This window comes from Plectropomus leopardus, chromosome 11 (assembly GCF_026936395.1).
Source record: "Plectropomus leopardus strain MGB_pleo_1.0 chromosome 11, ASM2693639v1, whole genome shotgun sequence".
Classification (NCBI taxonomy): domain Eukaryota; kingdom Metazoa; phylum Chordata; class Actinopteri; order Perciformes; family Serranidae; genus Plectropomus; species Plectropomus leopardus.
The window spans coordinates 19,484,152-19,510,322 of record NC_142186.1 but is presented as its reverse complement, the minus strand read 5'-3'; the positions used below and the strand labels follow the sequence as shown (position 1 = coordinate 19,510,322).

The 26,171-nt window shown below is 41.9% G+C and overlaps 2 protein-coding genes across 4 annotated transcripts; both read left to right on the top strand.

The window, feature by feature from the left end:
• Window positions 1-2,541: 2,541 nt before the first annotated feature.
• Window positions 2,542-9,505, top strand: tbrg4 (transforming growth factor beta regulator 4). Of its 2 annotated transcripts, none has more exons than XM_042489954.2 (11): window positions 2,542-2,674; window positions 3,599-4,115; window positions 4,251-4,571; window positions 5,370-5,544; window positions 6,191-6,348; window positions 6,460-6,570; window positions 6,667-6,811; window positions 7,545-7,787; window positions 7,945-8,056; window positions 8,208-8,322; window positions 8,980-9,505. In XM_042489954.2, the coding sequence occupies exons 2-11, from the start codon at window positions 3,684-3,686 to the stop codon at window positions 9,079-9,081; spliced, it is 1,914 nt and encodes a 637-aa protein (XP_042345888.2). In that variant the 5' UTR covers window positions 2,542-2,674; window positions 3,599-3,683; the 3' UTR covers window positions 9,082-9,505. The 2 variants fall into 2 exon arrangements, with proteins under 2 accessions (XP_042345888.2, XP_042345889.2); XM_042489955.2 differs by lacking the exon at window positions 2,542-2,674 and adding an exon at window positions 2,685-2,872.
• Window positions 9,506-11,611: 2,106 nt separating this feature from the next.
• On the top strand, window positions 11,612-25,869 carry nacad (NAC alpha domain containing). Of its 2 annotated transcripts, XM_088084216.1 has the most exons (10): window positions 11,617-12,123; window positions 15,466-15,749; window positions 15,861-21,354; window positions 21,601-21,849; window positions 22,309-22,400; window positions 23,589-23,657; window positions 23,777-23,923; window positions 24,032-24,166; window positions 24,975-25,097; window positions 25,724-25,869. In XM_088084216.1, exons 1-10 carry the CDS (start codon window positions 12,039-12,041, stop codon window positions 25,736-25,738), a joined length of 6,693 nt encoding a protein of 2,230 aa, XP_087940342.1. In that variant the 5' UTR covers window positions 11,617-12,038; the 3' UTR covers window positions 25,739-25,869. The 2 variants fall into 2 exon arrangements, with proteins under 2 accessions (XP_087940341.1, XP_087940342.1); XM_088084215.1 differs by having other exon boundaries at window positions 11,612-12,123; window positions 23,777-24,166.
• The last annotated feature ends 302 nt before the right edge of the window (window positions 25,870-26,171 follow it).

The following is a 26,171-nucleotide window of genomic DNA, read 5'->3' as shown; positions in this document are numbered from 1 at the left end:
TCTCAGAAAGCAATGAACAGAAATGACAAATTTTGAAGTTCCTCATCTTCTACTTCATTCATCAGTGGCAACGCACTTACTATAATAATAAAAATAAAATACAATACAATAATAATAATAATAATTATTATTATTATTGTTATTATTATTGTTATTATTGTTATTATTATTAATATTATTATATAATATAATATAATATATAATAATAATATTAATAATAATAATAATATCATAATAATTATTATTATTATTATCATTATCATTATCATTATTATTATTATTATTATTATTATTATCATCATGAAATGTAGAGTATGTTTCGTATATGCACAAATGAGAACAGCATCGTTTTTTTTTAAAAATGAAAAGCAAAATTGACAACTCAAAATGTGTTTTTATATATGAATCAAAGAAATGCCATGACAATAAAATAATTAACTATTCAAAGCAACGGTCATTATAAACGGAGACCGGAATGTATTTATGTTCACGGTTGATTACTGCCCTCTTGTGGTCAATTACACCCTAAATTCATCAAGTTAGCCCCAAAGATGTATTACAGGAAGTCGCTATATTGTGTTGTGTGCGAATGAAGATTGTGCATAAACGGTCGACATGTTTTACACCTTTTATCAGATACTTTATTTCAAGTGCAGCAACTAATTTACTGCCTTTTAAGAAAGTATTCATATGTGTAGCCAAGAAATGCTATCCTTGATAGGAGAAGAAATCAACGGTCAATGTTATCATTTTTTATATTAATGTGTGCAATTAATATTAGTGTGATTATTGTAAATAACAGTTTTAACATTTTATCAACAGTTTACTGATGCTGGGACCAGTCTGTCCCTGTAATAATATTGATTTAGCATTAATAGCAATTTAGCATCATAACCTGTATGTAATACAGAACACGGCTGTTTACTGCCCTCCTGTGGTCACACTGCGGAACTGCAACATAAAATTTGTCAAGTTAACGCTGATGCAGCAATGACCGTGTGCTACTACTTCCGGTAGATGCTATCAAAATAATGAGGTATCAGAAATAAATTTAAAGAAATCACCGCATTGTCAAGTTTCTTATCGTCTGTTGGTCACTGTAGAGGTTACAGCTCCATCTTTATCAGTGGGAATAATACATTATTAGCAATAATAATAACAATAATAGTACTACTACTACTACTACTACTACTACTACTACTACTACTAACAATAATAATAATAATAATTATTATTATTATTATTATTATTATTATTATTATTATTATTGTTAGTAGTAGTAGTAGTAGTATTGTTGTTGTTGTTGCTGTTACTTTTACATAGGGATATGAATACGGGCAAGTCATGTAAGTACGTTTTGTTAATGGTAAACTCAGTTTAGCAATTGAAACTAAAGCAATCAACATAGAATAATGATACATAAAAGAATATCATCACTACTTAAAAGGTAAATTTAATGTTTAATGTAATGTTTAAAATTTGATTATTATTCCCCTAGCCCACCCCTGTTGGCTTTTTATTGTTGCTGTTGTTTAAAAAAAGTATATACAACACTTTACTTTGACAATTATCAATAACTATAATGATAATGACAAAGTACACCAAAATCGAGAGGCTACAGCTACTGGTATTATAATTGGGCTCGTAGCTGATGTGCGACTCGTCCGAAGAAATTCATGCTTAAGTCCAGAGATGCGTTTCATGGTGGTCTATTAACGACAGACTGGAAACTTGAATAAACTGAAGAAAACGAGATGAAACGTGATATTTATGACGGTCAACAGAAATGATCAGAGCCAAACTCACCCTCTTTGTCTGAGTGTCGCCGACACGCCGGTGAATGAACAGGTAAATAATGTAAAACCACACCCCCCATGTGTCAATTACAACTACCGGAAGTGAAAGTAATTAAAAGAACGTGTGCAGCCTACAAAAATAGTAAACATCAAGGCTCAATACACATTATGGCTCCTTCAAACAATATTTCACAATCAGCAGCTACAGCATAGATGATTATAGAAAGTAGAAATAAGTACCAGCGCAAAATATGTAAAAACACAAAATAGAAATACAGTAATAACAAAAAATAATTAGCATTAGTATGTAAATATTTTTTAATTTTAGTATGTAAAGTGTGTAAAAAGAGAAAATAGAAATACAGTAATGATAAAAAACTAACACTGCTATGTGAGTATTTAAAATTATAAATATGAATAACATGCGTAGTGTAAAATGTGCAATAATAAAAAACGTTGTGCCCTATGCAGCAATGCAATATATAAAAGTAGTGTGTACAATTATAAACTATGTGTGTGATGCTACAATGTACAAAGAAAAACAAAGAAACTACAAGAAAGAAGATTAGTCTTCAACATTATCTAGTGTAAGCTGAACATACTGATGGACATCAGCAACAATATTAAAAAAATAATAATACTAATCATACTACTACTACGACTACTACTACTACTACTACTACTACTAATAATAATAATAATAGTATTAGTAGTAGTAGGAAATTGTGTGTTTGGTTTGTGTGTGGTCCAACATCTCCAGCCAATAACAGCTGCGTCCAATGATCACGTGATACCGTCCGCAACGTCATCTCCCTGCGACACCCACTAACAGTTAGCTCCATGTGAACAGCTTCAACTTAAGTCATCGTTGATCACAGGTAAGTAATTGATCAATCTGAGAGCTGATGGTGCCGTGAGCTCTGTCTGCTTCCTGCCTTTGTGACTAAAGCTCAGTTTTATGAGCGGAGACGTTATAAAGCGCTGCCGCCGGTCAGCGGTGTTTCACGGCGTCTCTTCCTTTTCGCGACAAGGTCAGAATTTAACGATACATGACAGGAGGGACTGTCCGTGTTCCGGTAAGATTACCAAAACAATGCGAGAAATGTTGTGTAAACACAGTTACAATATCAGATAGATGGCTAATGTCAACCCAGCTACATTATAGTATTGTGCGCCTCACGTAACAGCCTGCATTATGGGTTACACAACGTCCATCGTTTGGTAACGTCACACTGCTCAGGAGCTCTGTGTCTGTCCAAACTGCCCAGGGAAAGATGGTTTGGTCAACATGAATGTGAATATTTGAATTATGTGACTATTGTTAAATTAAAACCTCTGAAACCTGGAGCAACATCAGTTGCTCAGACAGCTGTTGCATGCGTTTTAACCTTTGAAACATGAGCAAGTCTGTGTGATTTCTTTGGAAGACACGATCAGAAAGGCATTTAACAACCTGGCAAGAGGTGTCCCACAAATTGCAATAAATCAGAAAACGAAAACAGTCTGAATCTGGAAAAATATTATTATTATTATTATTATTATTGTTATTATTATTAATAGTAATAATAATAATTTTATCTATGTGTGTATTCACAGTCTGGGTTTGTTGTTTGTTTGTTTACCTTTTTAAACAAAACATTTTTTCCTTTCTATTTTTGATAATTTTCAGGTAATTATTGTAACTCATTACCGTGTTTTTGCAAGAAATCAAGCCAGTTTTCTCAGGTTACAAAGGCCTAAACTGATCAAATGAAGCATCAGCTCATTGTTTAATTGTTTTCCTTTGATCACTGCCCCTTCAGGTTCGTGGTGGGATGGTGACGCCAGCTGCTCAATTGTAAGACACATCTTTCCTCCCAGCGACCACTGTTTCGCCTCTCAGACCCAATGGCCAGCCGTCTCCTGGTCAGATACGCCCGTCTGCTGGGCAGGGCCTCCTCCCAAACTGCAGCTGCTGCCGCCCGCCTCCCTCCGCCTGTGGCTGGGTCTGCAGAGCTGCAGAGGGCTCAGTGCTGGCCGCAGGTTGTAGAAAGGTATATGTGTGAAGGACAGACAATGACCAAGGAGGAATCTGTTAAACACATACCTAAAGTCACCCAGCTAGCTGATTTGGTGGAAAAAGCAACTGTGCCAGAGGACATCCTGCTGGCCTGGGCAGAGCATGGACAGACTGCCAATGAAGCTGCTCATGCCCTGAAGCAGTTGACTCTGTTAGTGCTAAAGACAAAGGGCAAGTTTAACGGAGACGCACCAAATCTGACACTAAATCTGATGAAGGATTCAAGAGTGCAGGATATAATAAACACCATATCTCAGGCGGTAAGGACGCCAAATACAGAGGCACTATTATTATGTCTGGTAATTGACATTTAATCCAAGTTCTTTTGCTTACCTGTTATTGTGTGTGTGTGTGTGTGTGTGTGTGTTTGTGTGTGGGTGGGTGTTTTTTTTCAGGTTCCTTCAATTTGGAACAGCAATCTTATGTCTGTCTTGCGAACTCTCTGGATTATGGATGTGCCCTCTACTGATCCGGTACTCGTTTCCATCCAGACTGAGGTCCTGTGGCGAGTCCGTAAGCTACCCTACAAGCAGCTGAGCATCCTGGTAGATTGGGGAGCAGGCAGGGAAGGAGAGAACAACGTGGCAGTAGTGAATGCTGCATTAAAACAGCTGGAACTGCGCTGGACTGAAATCGCTGACGCTAAAACTATCAGTACTCTGATGAACAAAGGACAACACATGTCACCCACCTTGATAGACAGACTTGAAGACAAGGTATCAGACATCAGATAACATCTGTCACCTGTTAACACAGTGTTACAGTTTTTTTCTGGATGCGAAGGCACTATCTTTGATACTGTAGGCTAATTTTGCTGAGCTTGACACACTAACCACAAAACCTCACACCAAATCAGTGAAACATCATACATTTCTTGTTGCAAAACTCTTGCATCAATACAGCACTTACACACCATTATAAGAAGCACCAACGAAATCCTCCCTTTTTTGTGGATGTGGTCATAAGACTTCATCTGTATCTCTGTCCAGTACTGGCCCACATTGTTATCAAAACCAAATGTTTACCTGTGACCTAAGTAAAGTGCCCAAGCTCTGATATGTAAGTGAACTCATCATCTAAAAATGTTTTCACATCTGTCGTTGTGAAAAAGCAATAGGAAAAAATAGTGTAGCAAAGTAGAAGCCGAAGTCTACAGTTTTGCTAGAACTGTGTCATCAAATTGCTGACTGGGTGTAAAGCAGAAAATGTGGACTCAGTTTGGCACACTTAATAAACGCATGGGCTACAAGTGTTAATGGTTTCAGAAATAGTGCTTCAAGTCGTCGTTAGTGTCTGAGCATTCAGAAAAAATATAATGGCTCAGTTAAACATGTTAACCTTGCCTTAACCTCACTGTATACACAGTACCAGACCAGGTTAGTGGAAAACAGAATGTGAATTTTTGTTTCCAAAAGCCTGAAACTGATTTCTCCTGGAGAGGGAATCTGATAATATAAGTAAAATGAATATTCACACATTGATCACATATTGACTGAATGACTTCTGTGTTGCAGGCTTTGGAGCTCGCAGAGAGTTTTTCATCTGAAGACATCCGCAGAGTCTTTGTAGCTATGGCAGCTCTGAACCGCAGATCCGTCCCGCTGCTCAGAGCTTTCTCTTACCAAGTTCTCCAGAAGCCGTCGTCAGAGTTCACCACTCCACTGATAATGGACCTGGCTTTTGCATACGGTAATAACACTGATGACTGTTACATATCCAGGAAATGGATGCATTTTCTGTTATTGCATCAGAGGGAGCGTTAGCTAGCTACCAGTGGTGAAACACATGTCTGTACCTGATGATATGTGTGGCATAGTGATATTCAAACATAACTGGTCACTGAAATAATGCATTTTAATTTGATGTGTGATGTTAAAATTTTAAAGCATTTAGCACATTTAGATATAAAATAACTAGCTTTGTAAATTAACAAAAAAGAATTAGGTTTAATTGAATCTAAGCCCACTAGATGTGTCTCTGAGGCCCACATTGACAATGGCTGGCTTTAAGTATTACCTTTTAAATTATTAAAAGGTTCAAAGCAGGCAGGGAAATAAAAGCTGTTGAGAGAAATAAGACCATAGGCAAAGGACCATATCTGAGTAATGTGTTTAGTTTGATCCTGCCTTGAAACTATAGACTCAGAAATACTGTTCATTGAATTTTAAAATTGTTCAACTTGAATATTTCATTATTTATGCCAAGCAGGTGACAAAAATGCTCATCGACAAGCATCTTAATGTCTGGTGCAAGTCAGAACAGATTTAGGCACTTTATGTTCAGTAAAACACTGTCTAATGCCAATAGTAACAAACTTGTCTTTGTCCCTCCATAGGGAAGTTGAATTTCAACCACTCTCAGGTATTTCAGCGGATAGCCTCTGAGTTGTTACCTAGAGTCCCTGAGCTCACCTCTGGTGATGTCACACGTGGAGCCAAATCACTCGGCTTCCTCAAATGGCTCCACATCCCTCTCTTTGAGGCCTTTGCTGAGGTCAGTCATACACCAAACACTTACTCTATTTCAGTTAATTGCTAAATCTTTCAACAATTAATAATTTGAACAATTTTTTTTCTAACCATATAATGTACATTTTTTCACCAGCACTACATAGCAAAGAGTCACAAATACAGTACTCCTCAGCTCTGTAATCTGGTCATGACTTTTGCCAGACTGAACTTTCAGCCCAGCAAAAGAGAAGAGTTCTACAGCAAGGTACTAATCATATTTTAGGCCATCTTTTGATTCCACCACGTTTACTTTTAATTCCTGCCCCAAATGTGTTCTTGATGTGTGCCATTTTGTGTGAAGGTTCATGCTGCGCTGGGGGGCTCTCTCTCAGACCTGAAGCCCCTCTTGAAGACAGATGTTGTTTGGGCTCTGTGTGTGCTGGAGCAGGCCAAGCCCAACTATCTCATGCCCCTCTTAAAACAGTCTCACATCAAGAAACTGTCAGGTAAGACACTATGCTCTGGGCGATCATTCTTCCTCTACTCTCCTTTTTTTTTTAAAAAAAAAAAGGTGTTAGGCTTGGGTGGTATTACAGTATTTTATTTTACCAGGGTATTCAGAAATCCAGACAATATGTTTTTCTGTATTGTCAAAATACATCTTATCTGAGTAATTGCTCCATCCCAAAGATCATTTTATATGACATGTACATACCGTGTTGACGTAATTTAAAACAAAAAATGACAGATTAGAATTCAATACTAATAATAACAAGAAATTAATTCAAATGAGCATGTACACATTTGAGGATGAATTTACATTCCCACTGCTCTTTCCACTTTTCTCACCAAGCCATAAATGCCACATTGATATTAGACTTCAGTCAGCTTGGTTGAATTAGCCTGTTCTTTCGTTGAGCACTATTACTCCCATGCCATCATAATTCTTTTGTTTTTAAGTTTTTGTTTGGGACCATAGAAATGATATTACTTGTTAATATGTTTTTAACATTCAGATATCCTGTGTTGTTTTCTTGCAACTGACTCCTGAAAAATCATACTGTCTCAGCAGATGGCAGTGTAGCACCAATAGATTTCTGGTTAAACAGGCACTTTAATCCAAGTGTCTCACAGATATAAAGGTTAACGCTGATTTCTAAAACATTCTTGAAGTGGTTTTGAAAGGCAGTGATGTCAGTGCACCACTCATTTTCTTTGTGGTTTTTTTTCTGTCTTTAGTGGGCAATCCAGTTCAAGTGGAGAACTATCAACTGAAGCTGCTGCACATCGCTGCTACGCTCCACTTAGAGCATCCAGGTTCCCCAAATACTCCACCCTTCCCAAGTGGCGTGTCTTTTCCAACCAGCAGCTCCCCTCTCTCCCCTACACAGAGCAGTCTAAGAGGTGCCTTACTGAGTCTGGTGGGAGGGAGGACAGATGCCCTTCGCACTGGGGTTGACACTGTTTATGGATGGACCATTGGTAAGAGTTGCTATATGGATGTCATACTTCCTTTTATTACTGCAGTTTTACAAGACTTTCACACTGAACGCAACATTTACTGCATCTCTGTAAAGGTGAAGGAGTATCCATTCAGTCAGAGAGCTTTTTTACAACTGACTTGCCCTTCTCTGATCAGATGGTGAGCTGGTAGTGGATTATGACAACAAACCAGTTGACATATCGAAGCTGAAAGCCCCTCATCTTTCCAGTGGAGGAGGAGACCAGGCTTTACCTGCAGGGGCACAGCGGTGAGTCATAGAGGATAATACTTTTGGCTTTTGTTGTTAAAGGTTTATTTTTGCTTTTCTCTCTTTTTGAATGTTGCATCAGTTTTCCTTTTGCTTTAGCTGTCTGAAGCTATTTAACTTTGTGTTCCACTTATCTCCATCTGTTTTTTAGGCTTGCTTTCGTGGCTTGGGAATTTCCAAACTTCGGCTCTAAGAGCAGAGACCTTCTTGGAAGGTTTGCCATGATGAAACGACATCTCCAGTTGGCTGGCTTCATCACAGTGGAGGTAGGAAGAGGCAAGAGAATGGGATAACCCATCTTTGTGGCAGAGTTTGTGGCTGTAGTTTAGTCACTTCAGAATAAAAGCTTTTATTAAACAGTTATTTTTTCTATCCCTGTAGACAGGGTGTACTAAGCTGCTTGTTCTTCATATCAGATTTTCATTGCACCCTCAATAATTACAATAGGAGTTTTTTGGTGTTGTGTTTGATGTGATAGTGTGGAATATTTCAATCAATGAGGCAGAGAAGCAGCACTGCTGCAGCTGGCTGTATCCAACAGTCTTAGGCCATGCAAACAATGGACCCAATATTTTGGTAGAGCTGAGAGTCAGGTGGGTTCCGCTGCAGTCTGTGGTATAAATAGAGCTCCTGCCGCAGCTCTGTCTCATCGAGGCCAATCCAAGCGCTCTCTCATCTAGGACACTCTCCTTAGCCAATAGTAGCATCACTTGCCTCTCAGGTTTTCATTGCTGCAGGATGTGTTAACTGGGCAACTGTCTCTCCCTGAGACTGAAACCTATCATTGTGTGTCTGAATATAGATATTACTATAATAATATGTGTTTTAAAAGTGTATTTTCGTGAGCACAGATATAAGCACTTAAGTCCTTGTAAGCTATTTTAAGAAATGTTTTCAAATCCATTCTTTTTGTCCTTACTCAGGTGCCATATTTTGAGTGGCTGGATCTGAAGGTTGACCGGCAGAAGTTGGCGTACCTGAAGGACAAAATTAGGAAGGCTGTGGCCGAGGACATGGCCAAGTGAAGCCATCAGTCAGATTTGCAGACTCAGCTATATCAGAGCTTTCCCAACCAAATGAGACCGCGGGGAATACACATGCACACCCACGTTAACACTCAGAACTGAGCAGCATTGCAGAAAAGCTCTCTCATACTTTGTCAGGATTTAAAAAAAAAAAAAAAATCATATTTTCACTCTGGTTCCCTTGGCAACGTGTGGGGCTTTCCCTGTTTCCATGGTGATGATGAGCCAGAAAAAGAGACAGAAATAAACACAACAGTGAGTCCTTCTGTAGAATTGATATAAGTTTTTGCAGAAGCACCCAGGTCATTTGTAATCATGGCCAAAATGTTGGCTTATAGGTCAACATGTGAAAAGATTGGAATCAATTAGTTCTGTGAATGTGTGTCTTGTAATGGAATAAATAATTTTATTGTCATTTTCCCTATTTTGTCTTTTTATTTTCACAAGATATGCCTTGTTGGATTCAGAACCAGGATGCTGGGGCACTTGTGTGATGTGCACATTTCCTAAAGGCAAAGTACAGGTCAGGGTCTATTGCAGTCAGTTGTATCTGGTTTGGTATTCAGATAGGACATGTTTAATTTCACACAAAACAGCTAGTGGCACAACTCTGTGGCATACTGTGTGTGTGAGTGCATCAGTATTATTAGCAAGCATTTTTTGCAGCAGGGTTGATGAGGAGTCTTCCTACAGTTTTGCTTACAAAAATGACAACCAGTTTATTTAGTTCATCCAGTGCAAAAGTAATTTTATCAGTGGAGAGTTAGTAAGTTTGGCTATATATGTTAATTTTTTTTTTGGTTCCTCTCAAAGTAATTAGGATATTTTTAAAATTCATTCTGAACCTGTCCTGTTTGTTAAAAGAGCAACAGCATTATGATTAAGAGAGAGAGAGAGAGAGAAGGTAAAACTCAAAGATAAACATTTAGCCCCCCCCCTCCGAAACTGAAACTGCTTACACAACATCAACATCATGGGCAGCAGCCGCACTCTGACATCAGAGGCTGTTAAATGGCAGGGGAAGAAGACTGACAAATGCAAGCCAGGGCAGCAGAGAGCAGATGAGTTCAGCTGAGAAGGAACAGCACAAAGCCAGTACGGCAAATGAGGTTACAGGAAACAACAAACAGGGAAATTAATTGTTACTCTGATAAACCATCATGTGATCTGGGGCCATGGTGTCTACCACATTTTTCCCAATATACTTGGATTAATGGATCGATAGATGGACTGATGACAAAGAGCCCTGCTAGCACTTCCAGTATTGAACTCCTTGGTCGTAGTGTCTCCTGTCTGTGTGGTTGGCAATGTGCAGCCTGTCGCATGTGTTCAGGCGAGGCTGATGGCCAGAATGACACAATGACATAAAGCTCTATTGCTAATTAATACATCAGATAAAGAGTATTTAATGTGAAACATATTGGCAAAACATGGCCTCTACTGGACTATATGGGTTCTCCAATCATGAACACGCATTCACATACTGGAATATGTGCTATGAGACATCTCTTTCTCCTTAGCAATGGCAAGTTGCACACTGGGCTCCTTTTCAGGGCCTGTGCTTGCTGGAACTACACATGTGTGGTGAAAAGGGTTGGGGGTATGTCATCTATTTGCACCTGACTTTATTATAGCCATGATACACCAACATGTTTCAGTGTTCCTTGATGACTTGAGAAATGTGGCATGCAGAATGTCTATTGCTTATTTTTTGACACCTGCAAGGTTGGGGCCAAAGCTCCACCTACAGTCAAGGCAATAATGTCAGCTCAGATCTCACAAACACACCTTTTCTTTTTTTAAAAAAAGCTGTGAGTCTATCAGCAGCTTTGTTTGTTGAGGTCAACTGGGTTGCATGGAGGCTATTAGACATTATCCAGTAAAGCAGCACTTCTGCTGAGCTAACAATCTATCACAGGAATTTTTCGGTTGCCATGGGAACTACCACTGCTGATAATTTGGCTCAGCGCTGCCGCCCCCTCTTGCTTTCCTTGTGTCTTTTACACTACTTACTTTTTTATCTATAAAAGTAAAGAAAAACAGGAGAATGAGCAACATTTCTGGAGAAGTGGCTAAAATGGAGAGCAGAAACAGATGCTACATTTTGCCCTCGGGGGGAATGTCTCCTTGGTGATTCCCTGGGGATGCAGAGCAGGAGGCAGATGTTACGTCATTATCTGTATACTTTTAGATTTTGTTTTGACCATTTTAATTCTCTGTGTTTTCTGTTTTGTTTCCCCCCTGTTGGTTTTGTTTTTCTTGAATTCCCCCTCCTTTGCTTTATTTCCTCCTCTTGTTTTTGCAGTACTGGTCCTTTCCTTCAAGGTTGAGGGCAGCACTGAGAGAGAGCAGTGGAAATCTGCTGACATCATCCCCCAAGATCCAGTCATAGCTTGGCTGAGGGAGAAGGAGGGGCAGAGAAGAGAGAGAGAGAGAGATACAGTGAGGAAGGATGGAAGGAAGGGAGGGAGGGAAGCAGGAATTGGGCATTAAGAAAGGATACTGCAGCTCACTCTCAGAATCTACACACACACACAAACACACACACACACACACACACACACACACACACACACACACACACACACACACACACACACACACACATTCAGATGAACTGGATCATGAGGCTCTAAAACAGACGCCCACAGCAGCAGCATCACAGTGCTGCACCACAGAGAGAGACCAGCATTCACTCCCATCTCTCACTCTTCTCTCTCTGTATGTCTCATTCTGTCTCATACACAAACGCACACACACATAGACAGACACGTGCTGCAGGGAAGATCTGAGTGTTGGGTCGCTGAGCATTCAGATCCCCTCCCTCCCTCCCTTTCTTCTTCTTCTTCTATCCCCCTCTCCACTCACTCTCTCACTCCCTCTCTCTCTGTTCACCTTGTCTGTTCCGGCTGCATGGTTTATTGTTGCGTCAGAGCCACAGAGAGCCAGCAAGAAGCATGCCGGGGGAGAGCACTCACAGATCTGTCCCCGCCGAGAAACATCCAGAGCAGGGAGCTGAGGAGACAGGGCTCCCTGGACCAGGTAGGACATCTGGGGATAGGGATGGAGGTGGGAGAATGAGCATATTAAGAAGGTAGATGTGATGGAAGACAGAAAAAAGGACATAATCAAGGGGAGAGGATGATGATAGTGTAGAGAAAGTAGTGTTTTAGGAAGGATGGGCGAGTTAGCAGGATAGAAAGCGTAGCAGATACATAGAGACAACTGATGGAAGTGTCAGACTGTTAGGTAAATACTATTTGCCTGAAACTGCAATTTGGGGTCATTTCTATCTGTTGACATGTGCAGTAAACTGTGATTACTGCATATTAGCCTCCTCACTAAACCGCATGTTGTCTCCCCATTCAGCTCCCAGCTATTAGCCTCCACCCCAGACCTGTCAACTCCCAGCCCTCCTTATCACTAAATCCCTATTAACAAACAATGTCTCATCTAAATGACTGACTTCCAAAATCTTAGTGTTATTGCCTTTCCTTCGGCACCCAGTCTCATCTTCTTCCACCCTAATCCTTGCCTCCTCACCCCTTATCCTGTATCCTTGGCCCCTGATACCATTCCATCTGCATCCACATTTCCCCAGCAATTTTGCAAGCTGTAAGGGCAGTGTAGAGTGGATCCTCCCTTCCCCCAGCCTCAGCAGGAACATGACACAGCAGCATGGCAGCACTCTGTAGCAACACACAAACACAAGCACGAGAGCTTTTGTAACAAATCTTGTCAAATTATTGCTAATTTTTCTACTGTCTAATGAAATAATGAAACAAGTATTTAAAGAAAAGTGAGAATAAGGAGAGAGAGATAGGTGATGCTGTGTCAGTGCAGATTAGAGATTGGGAGGGTCAAGATTTTATTAATGCCCCCTTAATTGCAGTGAGGCCATAATGGTCAGTGTGAGAATGTTGTCAATGTAACAAGCTCTTGTGATTACTGTGTTTCTTGCAGTTATTGCACACAATATAGCTTGAGAACAGTGTACACTGTTGTTAACACCTGACAGTTGTGATGGATAACCTTAATGGCCATCACCGAAACTCTCTGCCTCCTCTCTGCTGAGATTAATTTAGAAGGGTTTGCTATTTTGGAAATTTTCCGGCTTTAACTTCATCATTGCCCTGATCTGTTCTTAGGCTTGGACTTATTTTAAGCTTTCTTGTCCTGAATCTTTGGAGGGGAGGGAGGAGATATAATTGTCGGATGCTCTAGTTACACTGTTGTAGTTGTATTGTAGAACATACTTGATGTAAAACCAAAGGTTAAAGGATTGATTACGACTAGACAGAGGGGTTATGGAGAAAGAAGCGCATGAGATTATTGGGATGTCTCTTCCTCAGTCTGAGCAGATGAAATAGAGGCTCCCCTTGGGGTTGACAGGCCAGCGCTGCAGCCTCTGTGACGCAGCTCCAGTCAGCTCAGCTTGCTGCGGCCTGTGGCTGTCCGGCAAGCCGGGTGCTGGATTTCACTGCATCCTCCCAGGAGGAGACTCGCAGGCCAAGCCAGGAAGGGGAAGAGAAGCAGACATCCACAGACTATTTTCAGCAGCAAATCTGCAGCTTATGAGACGGAGACTGGCAGTTATGCTCGCAGAAATAATATGTCACTGGCTCATTTAGCAGCCTAGCAAAACAGAGCTCCAAACAGTGTGCAGTTCTTACATGTGACTCCAGTGAGTAGCATATAAGGGAGAAAGATACGATATTTCTGAATGTCTTCAATGTTGTTGTTTTGCTTGATTATCTATAAGTCAGGTTTTGATAAATTATTGTTTTTTGTTTTCCTGTGAATAAGCTGACTGAAGCAAGGCGCCTTTTTATTAGGCCCAAAGGAAGAAGCAATCACATTAACTATATTAGATTGTACTGTACATGTAAGTGTAGAGCACATGTTGGCTTTTGTGTATGCTTACCTCTGCATCTTTATGATTAGTGGCAGGTTTTAGTCTCTGATACATGACTCAGCACGCACACAAACACACCTAGAGCTTATTATTGGGGCAGGGCTGCTAAGTGCTGATGAGTGCATCTGCCACCACCACAGGCAGGGCAGGAGAGCAGCGAGGGAGGAGATATACTATGTGCAGAGAAAAAAGAACATGGAGGCGAGAGAAGGGATCTAAGAGTCATAACTAAAATGAAAGAAGGGAGGCAGCTACATGCATCTCTGCAGAGAGGATTAGATACAAAAATGGTTTAGAGAGGAACTTTGAGGGAGTGAGACAAAGGATGAGATACAGAACAGAGAGTGAATTTGTAAGTGATATCTGGGTTCCTGGCAGAGCAAGTGTGTGTGCATGTGTGTGTGAGGGCGTGTGTGTTTGTGGCTGGCACAGAGCTGAGCCACTTGTGTGTTATAATGGCCAATCAGCATGTGGATTGAGGTCACCGTGGCAATGGCCCAGTTTAGAGAGCAAATGAAGTTTCTCTTCCCTCCATGTGTGGTACAGAGAAAAGGGTTTATATCACATCCTTAGGGGATATGTCAATGAATGTATAGCTTTGTGTTATGGCAATCAATCCGACATACGTGGAACTGAAACAAATGAAAATTATAACCTTTTACCCCGTCTTTTCCCTCCATTCGACTTCATTTCCTTGCTCATACACAAGACTCCCTCCACCCCTGACCCTGTTTCTTTGATTTATCCTGGCATTTCATCTAAGTGATTTCTCCATTCCTGATGACAGTTATGAAGATTATGGCATGGTCTAGAAGGACAAGAGGACAGAGAACACTGTTATTCAGTGACAGTTCCTTTGCCTCTGGCTAATTGTGCAATTGTGCATGTTGATACGGACAGACAAAGAGACAGAGAAACTTGAGGAGTAAAAGATACTAGAGTGTTTGTAGAGAAGCATTGTTTTCCACCTTCATGTTTTGAGTCAAGCCTTATTGTGGAAAACTATAGGCAATATTTAACAGTTTCAAAAACTAAAAACAACAATAAAACCCAGCCTGCTGGTCTATGTTTTCAGTCTTTATGACTGTTTGCTTTTCAAAACCATTTTCAGTGTCAGAGTAACACAGAGCTGTGTGCTATTTGAGTAATCTACTGACTGGCATTTTGGTGACATTTTTTGGAGCTCTCTGAGTGTGTGGGAGAAGAAAAGTAAAGTTCAACCGAAGATATAAAAAGTATATTATTGTACAATAAAGGAGGTGGAGCCTTCTACATCATGTCTAGTGACATGGTGCTGAGATCATTCAGTCAGCTTGATTGGTCTCACTCCTTTGTTAATTCTACAGATAAAATTTCCCAGAAATCTGCCGCAGTAGGTGCTTTATTTAATCTAAGATTTTTATGCAACTGCTCCTTACTTTTATTTAAACTGCTTCCTTGCATTGCTTTTTCTGTTTTTTTTTTTCCAGACATGACCAGACACCCGTCTACTGACTCCACCCCTAGTGACAGTGGTTCCTCCCCTAGTGACAGCGGCTCTAGCCCTTCGCCCAGTACGCCTCAGAAACTACTCCCAGCATGCACCTCTCCATTTGGACCACGACTATTTCATGCAACACCCAGCTCCTCTGGTACTCCAAGACCTCAACCTGAAGGCTCTGACCATCGCAACAACACACCCAGACTGTCTGGAAAGTTAGGTGGTCATGGACCATGTGGCCGCCATGTCCCCGTTAAGATGGAGAGAATCAAGGTGTGTGTTTTAAGTGTATCAGCGTGTTTATAATTTTACAGCAGATTCGCAACCAGGCGCATTTTATTGGTATACTGATATTAACTATTATTTATAATGTCCTATTCCCAGGTCCTGACTGGTTCGGAGGTTGAGAGTGACTATCAAGAGCCACAGACCATTGACGCAAGGGTGGTGATGGGTCAAGAGACATTGCTCAAAGCAACAGAGATTCGGAAAAGGAATCCCCTGGTTGAGCCAAGTAGTCAGGCTATCCCCTTGCCAGCTATTTCAAGCTTTTCAGGTCCTCAACCACAAGCAAAAGAGACCCAGCTGGAAACCAGCAAAGAGGAAAGCCAAGCCCAAAGCCCTAAAACAAATCAGGATCAGCAAAGGGACCCTGTACAGCCTCCAACCACACTCCCTTCCCTATTTCAGAGCCCCCTATTCCCTCCCTCCTCCTCCCAAGAGCTAATCACAGCAGATGACAATTTGAAAGACAACCAAGAAGAGAATCAGACTCATGATGAAGTGCCTTCCCTTTCTTTTTCTGAGCTAGCCTGTCCAGTTGCTTTGTCCTTCTCTGAGCCAGCCTATGCTGTTGACCCACTACGAGTGGGTGTACCCTCATCTCTTGACCCTGACCTGTACTATACTGCCCCATCCACCCCAATCAAGATGGCCACCCGTTCTTTGCACCTTAAACATCATTCATATCCTGGCTCTCCAGCCTGCCCACTCTCCCCTGGCTCTCCCTCAGACAGTGAGGACCTCTGTTCCCCTCTTACCTCTCCCTCTGGCTCTTATATCACAGCAGAGGGAGGCAGCTGGACCTCCTCCTATACATCCTCCACCTCCCCCTCCACTTCTCCCAACCTGCTCCTCACAGAAGAAGCACAGGAGGCCCCTGCTTGCTTTGTGGGTTCCTTATCAGAGATTGGAGATGAAGTTGGGGAAGAAAAGGGACGAGCAGGTCCAGAACGGGAGGATGATAGAACAGGAGACTTCTGCTTGTATCGTCCTGAGGACTTTGTCATGAATTCGAGGATGGGTATAACAGGGACAGTGATCCTCGAGGAGGAAGAGGCTCTAAAAGGAGAAGAGATCAAGATTTCCAGAGAAAGTTGTCGTCCTTGCTGGGTGACTGAGGATACATCTCCCATAAGGAGCAGTAGCAGCCGTAGCAGTGATTCCCAGGAGGATGGGGGAGAGTCTGAAAGTTCACTCTGCCCACTGGAAGAGGCTGTTGCAGGGAGAGCAGGGTACTCTAGACCCATGCAGACAAGTCTGAAACTTCAGCTGGAGGCATGTATATCAGAGGAACATTATGGACAGATGGATGACCACCCTGAACTACCCTCCACTGCCTTGACTCCCGACACAGAGAGCATGACCATGGCCTCATCTAGCCTTAGCCCTGATTCACCTGTCAGCCCCCTGGATGCCTTCTGTTCTGGAGCCTTTGGTAGGCTCGGCCACAGTTCATTCATGCTCTCTCAGGCAGCCTGCACTGATGACATACCAGAGGAGGAAAGGATGATCCCTGCTTCCCTTATCTCCTTTCCCCTCCACACTAGCCTTATTTTTAAGGCTGACTCAATGGAAATCACCCTCTTCCCCACAGAGGACGAGAATGATATAGGAGAGGATAATGACAGAAATGAAGGAAAGGATGTTAATGCTTACGCAGCAGGAGAGGAAGAGGCAGATGTCGAAGATGATGATGATGATGATGATGATGACGATGATGATGATGATGATGAAGAGGAGGATGAGGATGATGATGATGATGATGATGATGATGATGATGATTATGATTATGATGATGATGGTGATGGCAATTCTAATGGTGCTGCTGTTGCTGAAAATAATGAAGATGATAATGATGAGCATGATGAGGCACATGAGGAAGCTAAGGTAGAGGTGGAAGTGGTAGAAGAGGAGGAAAAGGTGGAAGAGGATGAACAGGAAGAGGATGATGAGGAATGCGATAGCAAAGCAGTGGAGGATCCAACAGATGAGGATAGCTCAGCATCCTTCCTTCATTCACTTTCAGATACATCCATCAATGAGGGGCTGGACGAATCCTTCTGTTTCCAAGACGATACAGATGACTCATTAGATTCTGCCTCCTATAATGGGGAGGAAGATGAACGTCTTTACAGCACTGAGAGGCATGCACAATCACTGGAACCCACACCAGTGGATGCACTTGATCTAACTGGAATCCAAACAGAACCTGAACTGGGGTCTACTATTAAAACAGGTCAAACTGAACCTATGCACACACAACCGGGCACAGACAAACTTGTGGATCATCCCCAAACCACCTGTCTTTCTGAAGCCATTGTTAGCCATCCACAAGAAAACAATACAGACCCAGAACCTCTGGATGACCCTCCATGCCCTGAATCCCAGTCCGGCCCTGAACTGGAATCTACCAGTGGATTAGGTCAGACAAAACCTTTGGACATGCAAGTGAGCACAGACAAACCAATTAATCCTTCAGAAGCAATTTCTGATGAACCAGAGTCCTCCTGCAATCTGGATGAGAATGGGAGTGAAAGTGAGATGATGGATATTTCTGGTTCTTCCAACCCTCTTGAGCAGCCCAAAGATGGCCCTTATTTTAACCTCTCCACCACTCCTGTTGTCATTCATGCTCCACCTGACCCAGCTTCTGAGTTCCACACCTCTCCACCTACTGCTGCTTCTGCACAGGAGATGGAAGACCTCAAGAGTTCAGGTATTCTGGAAACATTGCCTGGAGAAAATCCCCAGATAAAAGATAATGATTTGCAAGAGAGCAATGATTATTCGGGGGAGGAACCCACAGAAGAACCAGAAAGAGACTCTTTCAAGTTGCTCATCAAACCTCGTCATTATCAGCCAGAAAGCCACAGGACTGTAGGTGCAAGTAGACGTGTATTATCAAAGTCGTTCTCCAACAAATCAGATGTGTCTGGAGGGGCAAAGGGCATATGTAAGATGAGTATTCACAGGGAATCTGACATTGAGCTTGACCAAAGGAATGGGAATGCTTCAGCTGAGTCGATGAGTATGGAGTGCAGTAGCACTGATTCTGCCACCAATGACTTGAATAAAGGTGTTCTTCTTCTTTCCTGTCCCAAAGAACCTAGTCCCAACCCCAGTAATATCCCTGTTTCTGCCTCTCCAGAGGTAATCTCAGAACTTGCTGACAATCTTGCCCTGACTCCTGACCACTGCCCTGGTGACTCCGCCCAAGAGAATCTGAGAGAAAACACCCTGACTACTGATGAGGGGGTGTTGGGAGCTGTGGGATCCCCACCCTCCCCCCTTGCCATTTCACCCAAACGGGAAAACTCTGAAACAGACAGCAGGGGTGAAAGCAGCGTTATGCGTCCAGGATCTGGGGCATGGTGTGATGAAAGAATGAGGCTGGGGTTTGGTCTAGGATTGGGATCAGGGGCTGACTTTGGTGTCTGGGGAGCAGGGGAGTCTCTCTCCCTGTCTCTGGGGAAGGGCTTTGAGTTAGAGGCAGAAGGTCTGCTCATGTGTGACACAGAGGGCCAAAGCACACAGACGGCTGTGGTTCCCAACATGAGCAGTGAAGTGTGCGAAAATTATGACAATGTTCTGGGTTCTGTACTGGATGAAGAAGACAACAACAGTCTGTGTGGAAAAAGGGATCAGATGGCAGATGAAGAATTGGTAGGAGGAGGATCTTCTGAGTCCAACTTGGCTTGTTGGAGATCAATTGAGGAGATATCTGAAGCAGGAGGAGGAGAAGATGGAAGCTCCAGATTCCCAGAGGATGATGTCAGTAATCTAAATCCAGACAATGATGGCGATAACACTTGGAAAAATTCTAACAATAACAATGACTCTGCCTTTAACTCCTTGGAAGAGGCCATGTGTGGAAGTCTGAATGCTCTATCAGAGGAAGTGAGACCCCAAAGTGTGAGTGCCAGTGTTAGAGAGTCTGTGTCTAATATTCCACTTGAAGAGATGCCACCACAAGTTTCGGACACAATTGCAGATAAAGGGGAACAAAAAGACAGCTCCATAAACCAGGCATCAGACACAACACAGGCAACACCTTCAAAGAACGATGCATGTAGCGTCTCAGTGCCATTAGTTGAAACTCATGTGGACAAAGTTGTAACAAACCAGCATCTCAGTTCAACAGATAAAGCCAAGCCAGGATGTCACACTGGTCCAGAGTGCCAGACAATCACTCCAGAGAGTAATACAGCCTTTTCTTTGCTACACGGATCCTTTGGTTCCTTTACTCCTAAATGTAGATCAAATGAATCCAGACCAAGTAGAGCTTGTCAATATAAGGTGGAAAATATTGGTTCTCAGTTGGAACCAGAGATAATGCAGCCTCACTCTGAAAGTCAAAGAAAAGGTGATGACAGTCTTGTGACTGACAGACTTGTTGATGAACCAAAGAATAAAGATGCCTTTAGAGGACAGCAGCATGTTGTTTGTAGCTCAGGGGAAGAAGATGGAGAAGAAAAGGCAAAGGACAAAGCAAAAAATAGAGGTGAAGAGGAAGATAAGAACAAAAAGGAAAGAAAAACCTCTCCTGCACATAATAGCCCAGAGCACTTTGCATGTCACACTCCTAAAGGGGAACTTTGCACAGAAAAACCAATTGCTACTAAGAAAGGGAGGAGAGGGAAGCAGAACAAACACAGGGCATCCCAGACAAGCAGTCGTGTGGACTCTAGCCCTGAATCTGCTGATGATCCAAAGAAACCTTCTGTTCCATTGAATGCCACAGCAGATGAATTGTCAAAGGAGGTCTCAGACAGTTCTGCAACTAAGACGAGCAGAAAGGCAGACAACAAAGCTTCATCATCAGACTGTCAACATAGGACATCTGGGACAGACAAAGATCAGTCTGGTTCACCGATGCAGAGGGGCAACAGTCCCAGTCCTGATGTCAAAAGTCCTAGCCATGGATACTGTTATTCTACCATTCATACCCCAGACAACCTAAATGTTGTGATGACAGCGAACCAAGAATTACATGAGAAACAGGAAGTGCTTGATAACAGACCACTTTCTGATAGTCAGAGAGGAATCACAGTGGATATTAATGACAATAACATAGATACTGGCCACAGCCCACCTATCCATGATACCATATCATACTCCTTAACTCCACTGTCTTCCTCACCATCTCCTGTTTCCTCTTCCTCCCCTCTACCATGTGCCTCAACAGAGCCAGAGGATGATCTTCCCACACCTGTGCAGGAATCCCAACCTGTCTACTCAGCCCAGGAACAGCCTTCACTGTCCATATGTCACTCTACCCCTACGCTTCGCTCTACCTCCCCCACAACACAGCAAGCCTCAGATTCCCAATTTCTTCCTAACAACAACATCAAAGAGATGACCATTGTCCTTTCGACATCAACTACATCTACCACAAGTGTTTCTTCACCCTCATTCTCCACTGCCATGCCCTTAAGCCTGTCCCAGCCTACCCAGGAGTCATCTTCTCCTGGAACTGTAGACTCAGCTTGTGTCCCCGACTCTATTTCCGGTCCCCAGCCTCAGCCCAATCTCATCATCCAGCCTCACAAACAAATCAAGCAAGGCTGCACGTGGAGCACACAAGACAGGTGCAGAGGTGAATATAGAAATGATGATTTTTTTGATTGATAGTAATGGAATCCCCTATCCTTTTTTGTTAATCTCAGTTTTGACATCAGTAAATGGATGCTTTGCAAATTGGGATTGTTATCAAAAAGAAAAATGGCTGTTATATCCCTCAAATCTGTTGGTTTTAAGCAATAAGAAGCAGAAAGTTTGTGAAAACAAAGTCAAATGTGAACTTCCTAATGCAAATATGATCAATAAATATGTGCTCTATAAGGTCCCAGTTTGGCCGAGGAGGAGACAGACAGTGAGGATGATGATGGGCTGCCTCGACGTGGTCACAGATCCCAGGCCAGAGGAGTGGCAGGAAACAGAAATGGAGCCATACAGAGAGAGTCTGGTTCATCCAGTCAGCGGGAAATACAGCCTTTCTCTGCCCACCAAATATCTGACAGACAGTCAGGCTGTCCAATCAACCACAGCCACAAGATTGCAGAGGAGCTCGACCTACCCTTCAAAAACAATTGTGAGTTGTTTCTGACTGGTGGGGAATACAATTCAGCATCAGGAATCTCCTCATACGCTTCACCCTTTTCTCTTTCTGTCCCTTTCCATTTCTCTTTCTGTTACTAAAATAAAACCTGCAGCTACTGTTATTCTGTTACATTCATATGTGTTTAAACAAACTTAAAATGACAAGAGCTTAGAGTGGATCTGCTTTTATAGATGATATCACTGGAGAAGTAAATTCTCTGCATCGTACAGTTCACAGTTTATTTTCCATTGGCTAATTAAATTCCCTTGTGTTGGTTAGATTAGCTTTTTTAATGAGTACTCTCCATCAGCAGTACACTAATGTGATAGATTCACAAATGCCCTTATTACTTCTACTATGGTGATTAGTTTGTATGGCAACTGAAGATAAAAGATATGATACCCTTCACTCACATGTACTTGGATGTGTGTTGAATATGTGCTTGTGTAGGTTCCATACTGGCTTCCTGTAATGAGTCTGAGAGTGAGGGATCAGTGCCTGAGCTAGAGGAGCCAGAGCCACTGAGACCATCAGAGCCCCAGGTGAGTCTGTTCATGCTGCTTTTTATGACACCCTCTATCCCTGTACTGAGTTACCCATATCTTTTTTTTAACCCCTTTTGTAGCACTTTGAGACTGGTGTCTGTAAAAGGTTCTATATAAATACATTTTGCTTGCTTGCTTGCACACTAAACAACCCAGACCCCAGAAAAAAAAGTCATGTGATGCAGAGTAGTTGGACCAAAAAGCAGGAGAGTGCAGACAATTAAAACTCAAACAGATCTCCATGCCAGGTTGGAAAAAGGAAACAGCAAATACAGCATCACACCAAAACCATGATCAAACCAAGACTGAACTGAAAATCAGGATTTAAATACAAACTGGACTGATGAGGGAATGAAGTGCAGGTGGAGAAAAAGACTGGAGAAACACGGATGAGGGAAATAAGGTGATTAGGCAGAAGAACAGGCAGTGAACTGATTGACGGGGAATAACTGAGGAGCAGGGAAGGACTAATGAGGCTGATGTAGGACTGGTGTGACAGAAAACAGGCGGGAAAAAGTCAAAAGCAGGAAGAACTAAGGACAGGTGAAACTAATCACGTAAGGCGGGAAAACACACAAAGACAGGAAGTAAAACCAGAGATGACACGAGGAGTGAATCTGCAAAATAAAACAGGAAACAAATAAAATATGAATGAATGCATGAAACAAAGAAACAGATTTAACAGAGAAAGAAACACTAAAATACAAGTTTAATATATTTGTGGTTTTCAGACATGTACGTTACCAACGACTTGGCAACTTGGCTGCACTGAAAGCCTGAAAATTATAAACTGTGTTATGTGGAGATCTTGACATTACAAGCTCAAAGGACTGCATGGAGAGTATGAAACATATGAAATAACCACTCGCATGTTGTATTTAGTTAAAGGAATTTTATGTGTGGGTCTCTTTATTTAACTATAGTGGCTAACGCTAGTCATGATAGATGTATGTTTTTTGTACTTTCAGCAAACTGCTGTTACTGCTGTTGCTATAAACGTAAAATACATTGCTTCCTGTGTGTGTATAGGAGAGCGCAACTGACATCAACAAAATATCTGTGAAAACCTAACTGTGTACAAAGATGAGTCACATTTGGTGATATATGCAAAAGGGACATATGGCAAATTAGCATAGTTAGATAATTACAGTAAAGTAATTGATATTTATTTTTTTCTTTCTTCAGTCTATCTCCTTTGCAGATGAAGGGCTAAACAGACCGAAACAGAGTCGCAGCGAGAAGAAAGCCCGCAAGGTCAGACTACTGGCTGTATAAAAATAAATCAATCCATCATGTAGATTGTGTACGACATGTCATGGTTTAATTTGTGTTATTTTTTTCTCTATGTCTATGCTTTTGTTTGTGTTATGTAGGCCATGTCTAAACTCGGCCTGAAGCCAGTCCATGGTGTGACCAGAATCACCATTAGGAAGTCCAAGAGTATCTTGTTTGTCATAAGCAGACCAGATGTTTTCAAAAGCCCTGCATCAGACATTTACATTGTGTTTGGAGAGGCCAAGGTAATACTTTCTTTCTTACCTACCTTTTTTCTGACTTTCCTTCTTTCTTTCTTATTCAAGCTTAAGTTCATTTATTGTATTGCCTCTCAACTTCTCCTCTTCTGTCAGATTGAGGATCTGTCTCAGCAGGCTCACAAAGCAGCTGCAGAGAAATTCAAGGTTCCCGTGACCTCGTCTCCCTTGGCCCCACCTGTCCCACCCAGTCTCACCATCAAAGAGGAGAGTGAAGAAGAGGAAGAAGAGGTACTTACTGTCTTGACTGTAGCATTCTGTAAAATCTTATATTCTGTTTTTAAAGGGAAAGTCAACTCCCAAATCAAAACACATATTTTTCCTCTTACCCGTTGTAATATTTATTTATTTAGATTGTTATGGGGTTAAGTGTTTAAGTGTTTGACATATCGGCAGCGATGTCTGCCCTTTCTTGATTTTAATGGAACTAGATGGCATTCGGCTTCTGGTGCTCAAAGCGACATATAGATACACTTGAAAAAATCAGTAGCAATGTCTGTCCAGAAATCATGACCCTGTGACTAAAATAATAATCCACAGATTTTGTTCTGAGCAGTTTCATGTAGAGACTGTTACTTTTTACCAAACCTCGACTAAGCTGTAATGTTAGCTCAGTGGTGCAATGTGATCTACATGTATGCACGCTTCCTTCTGGGTAGTGATGCAGTTGGCTGGTGTAGTTTGGTAGAAAGAAAATAGGTCCTACATGAAACTGCTTACAACAAGGTCTGTGGATTATGTTCAGTGACCTCGTCATGATTTCTGGGAAAGAGACATTGCAGTTGAGTTTTTCAAATGTTTGTTTTTGGCTCTTTAAGCACCACAAGCCAACGGCCATGTAGTTCCACTATATTGGAGAGAAGGCAGACATCTCTATGGCCCTTAACTCCGATACTGCAATTTACACCAAAACAATCTAGATTGATACACAGCACAACAGGTAAAGGAAAAACATGTATTTTGATTTTGTGGCGAACTGTCTCTTTAATTTCATGTCTCTCTCTCTCTCTCTCTTTCCCTTTTTTTTTCTTGACATCAGGTTGATGAGGGAGGTCTCGAGCAGAGAGATATCGAGCTGGTGATGGCTCAAGCCAATGTGTCACGAGCCAAGGCCGTCCGTGCACTGAAACACAACAAGAATGACATTGTGAATGCTATCATGGTGAGGAGGAAGGAGCGGGGGGAAGGAGGGAGTGAGAGAGGAAGAGCAAAAGGGTAGAGGGAGGGCAGATGGTGAACAAAATAATGAGTCATAGCCGGCAAGCGGGAGTGCATGGAGGAGGAGAGGGTGGAGTAAAGGAGAAAAAGCAGAGGACAAATGACAAGTAGAGTTTCTCCCCAGTAACTGAGCAACCTCTACAGTCCTGTAGGTCATCAGTGCTGTTTGATACCCACTAGGTGGCAGCAGCAGCTCACACTGAGATATCAGAGTTGTTAGAGTGACGCAGTTGATTTTTCTCTAATGGGGTGGAAAGCACGATGAAGCTGCCTTTAGATCCCGAGCAAAACTAGGCTGTGTAAAGCCTCTCATAGCCTACTGGTAGTCCTAGTAAATGTTATTTATACAAGCAGTATGACATCTAGAGTGTCTTCTTTTCAATATTATGTTTTATCTTATAATTTAATGAAGGAAACCAGTTGTAGTCAGTTGTTTTTGTTTTGGATTCAACTGCATTTTAATTATTCATCATGACTGTTTTCACTGTTTAATTTTTACTGACTATGGTATTCTTTTTTTAATCTCTTCTCTCTCTGTGTTCTCTGTCTTTCTCTTCTTGCTCCATGTAGGAGTTGACCATGTGAGTGGTGAGGAAAACTTGACTCCTGACCCCCTCCTCCAGCCTATAAAGCCTAAACGCCACTGACTCTTCTGTATCGCTGCTACTGTATGTTGCATCCCCAATATCTGCTAAATAAAGTCTGTTCCAATGTGGGCTTTGACTGCCTTGTAAGATTGACTTTACTGAAAAGTTTAAAGATGTTTAGATGTAAGTGACACTCACAAACTGCCGCACAACCCTCACAAACTGATGCACATCCCTGCAGCTAATCGCCCCAATGCTTGATTTGGTGTGAATACAGTCTAACTTGTTTTTAAAATTATAGGAGGAGCATAGTCCCTCAAATTCTGCAAATACAAGGCTCCTATTAAAATTTTTTGTTACTTTTGTTTGTATCGACCAAATAACCCCTCACCTTTTCAAATTGTTTTTGATCTTTCAGTAATCATAAGATA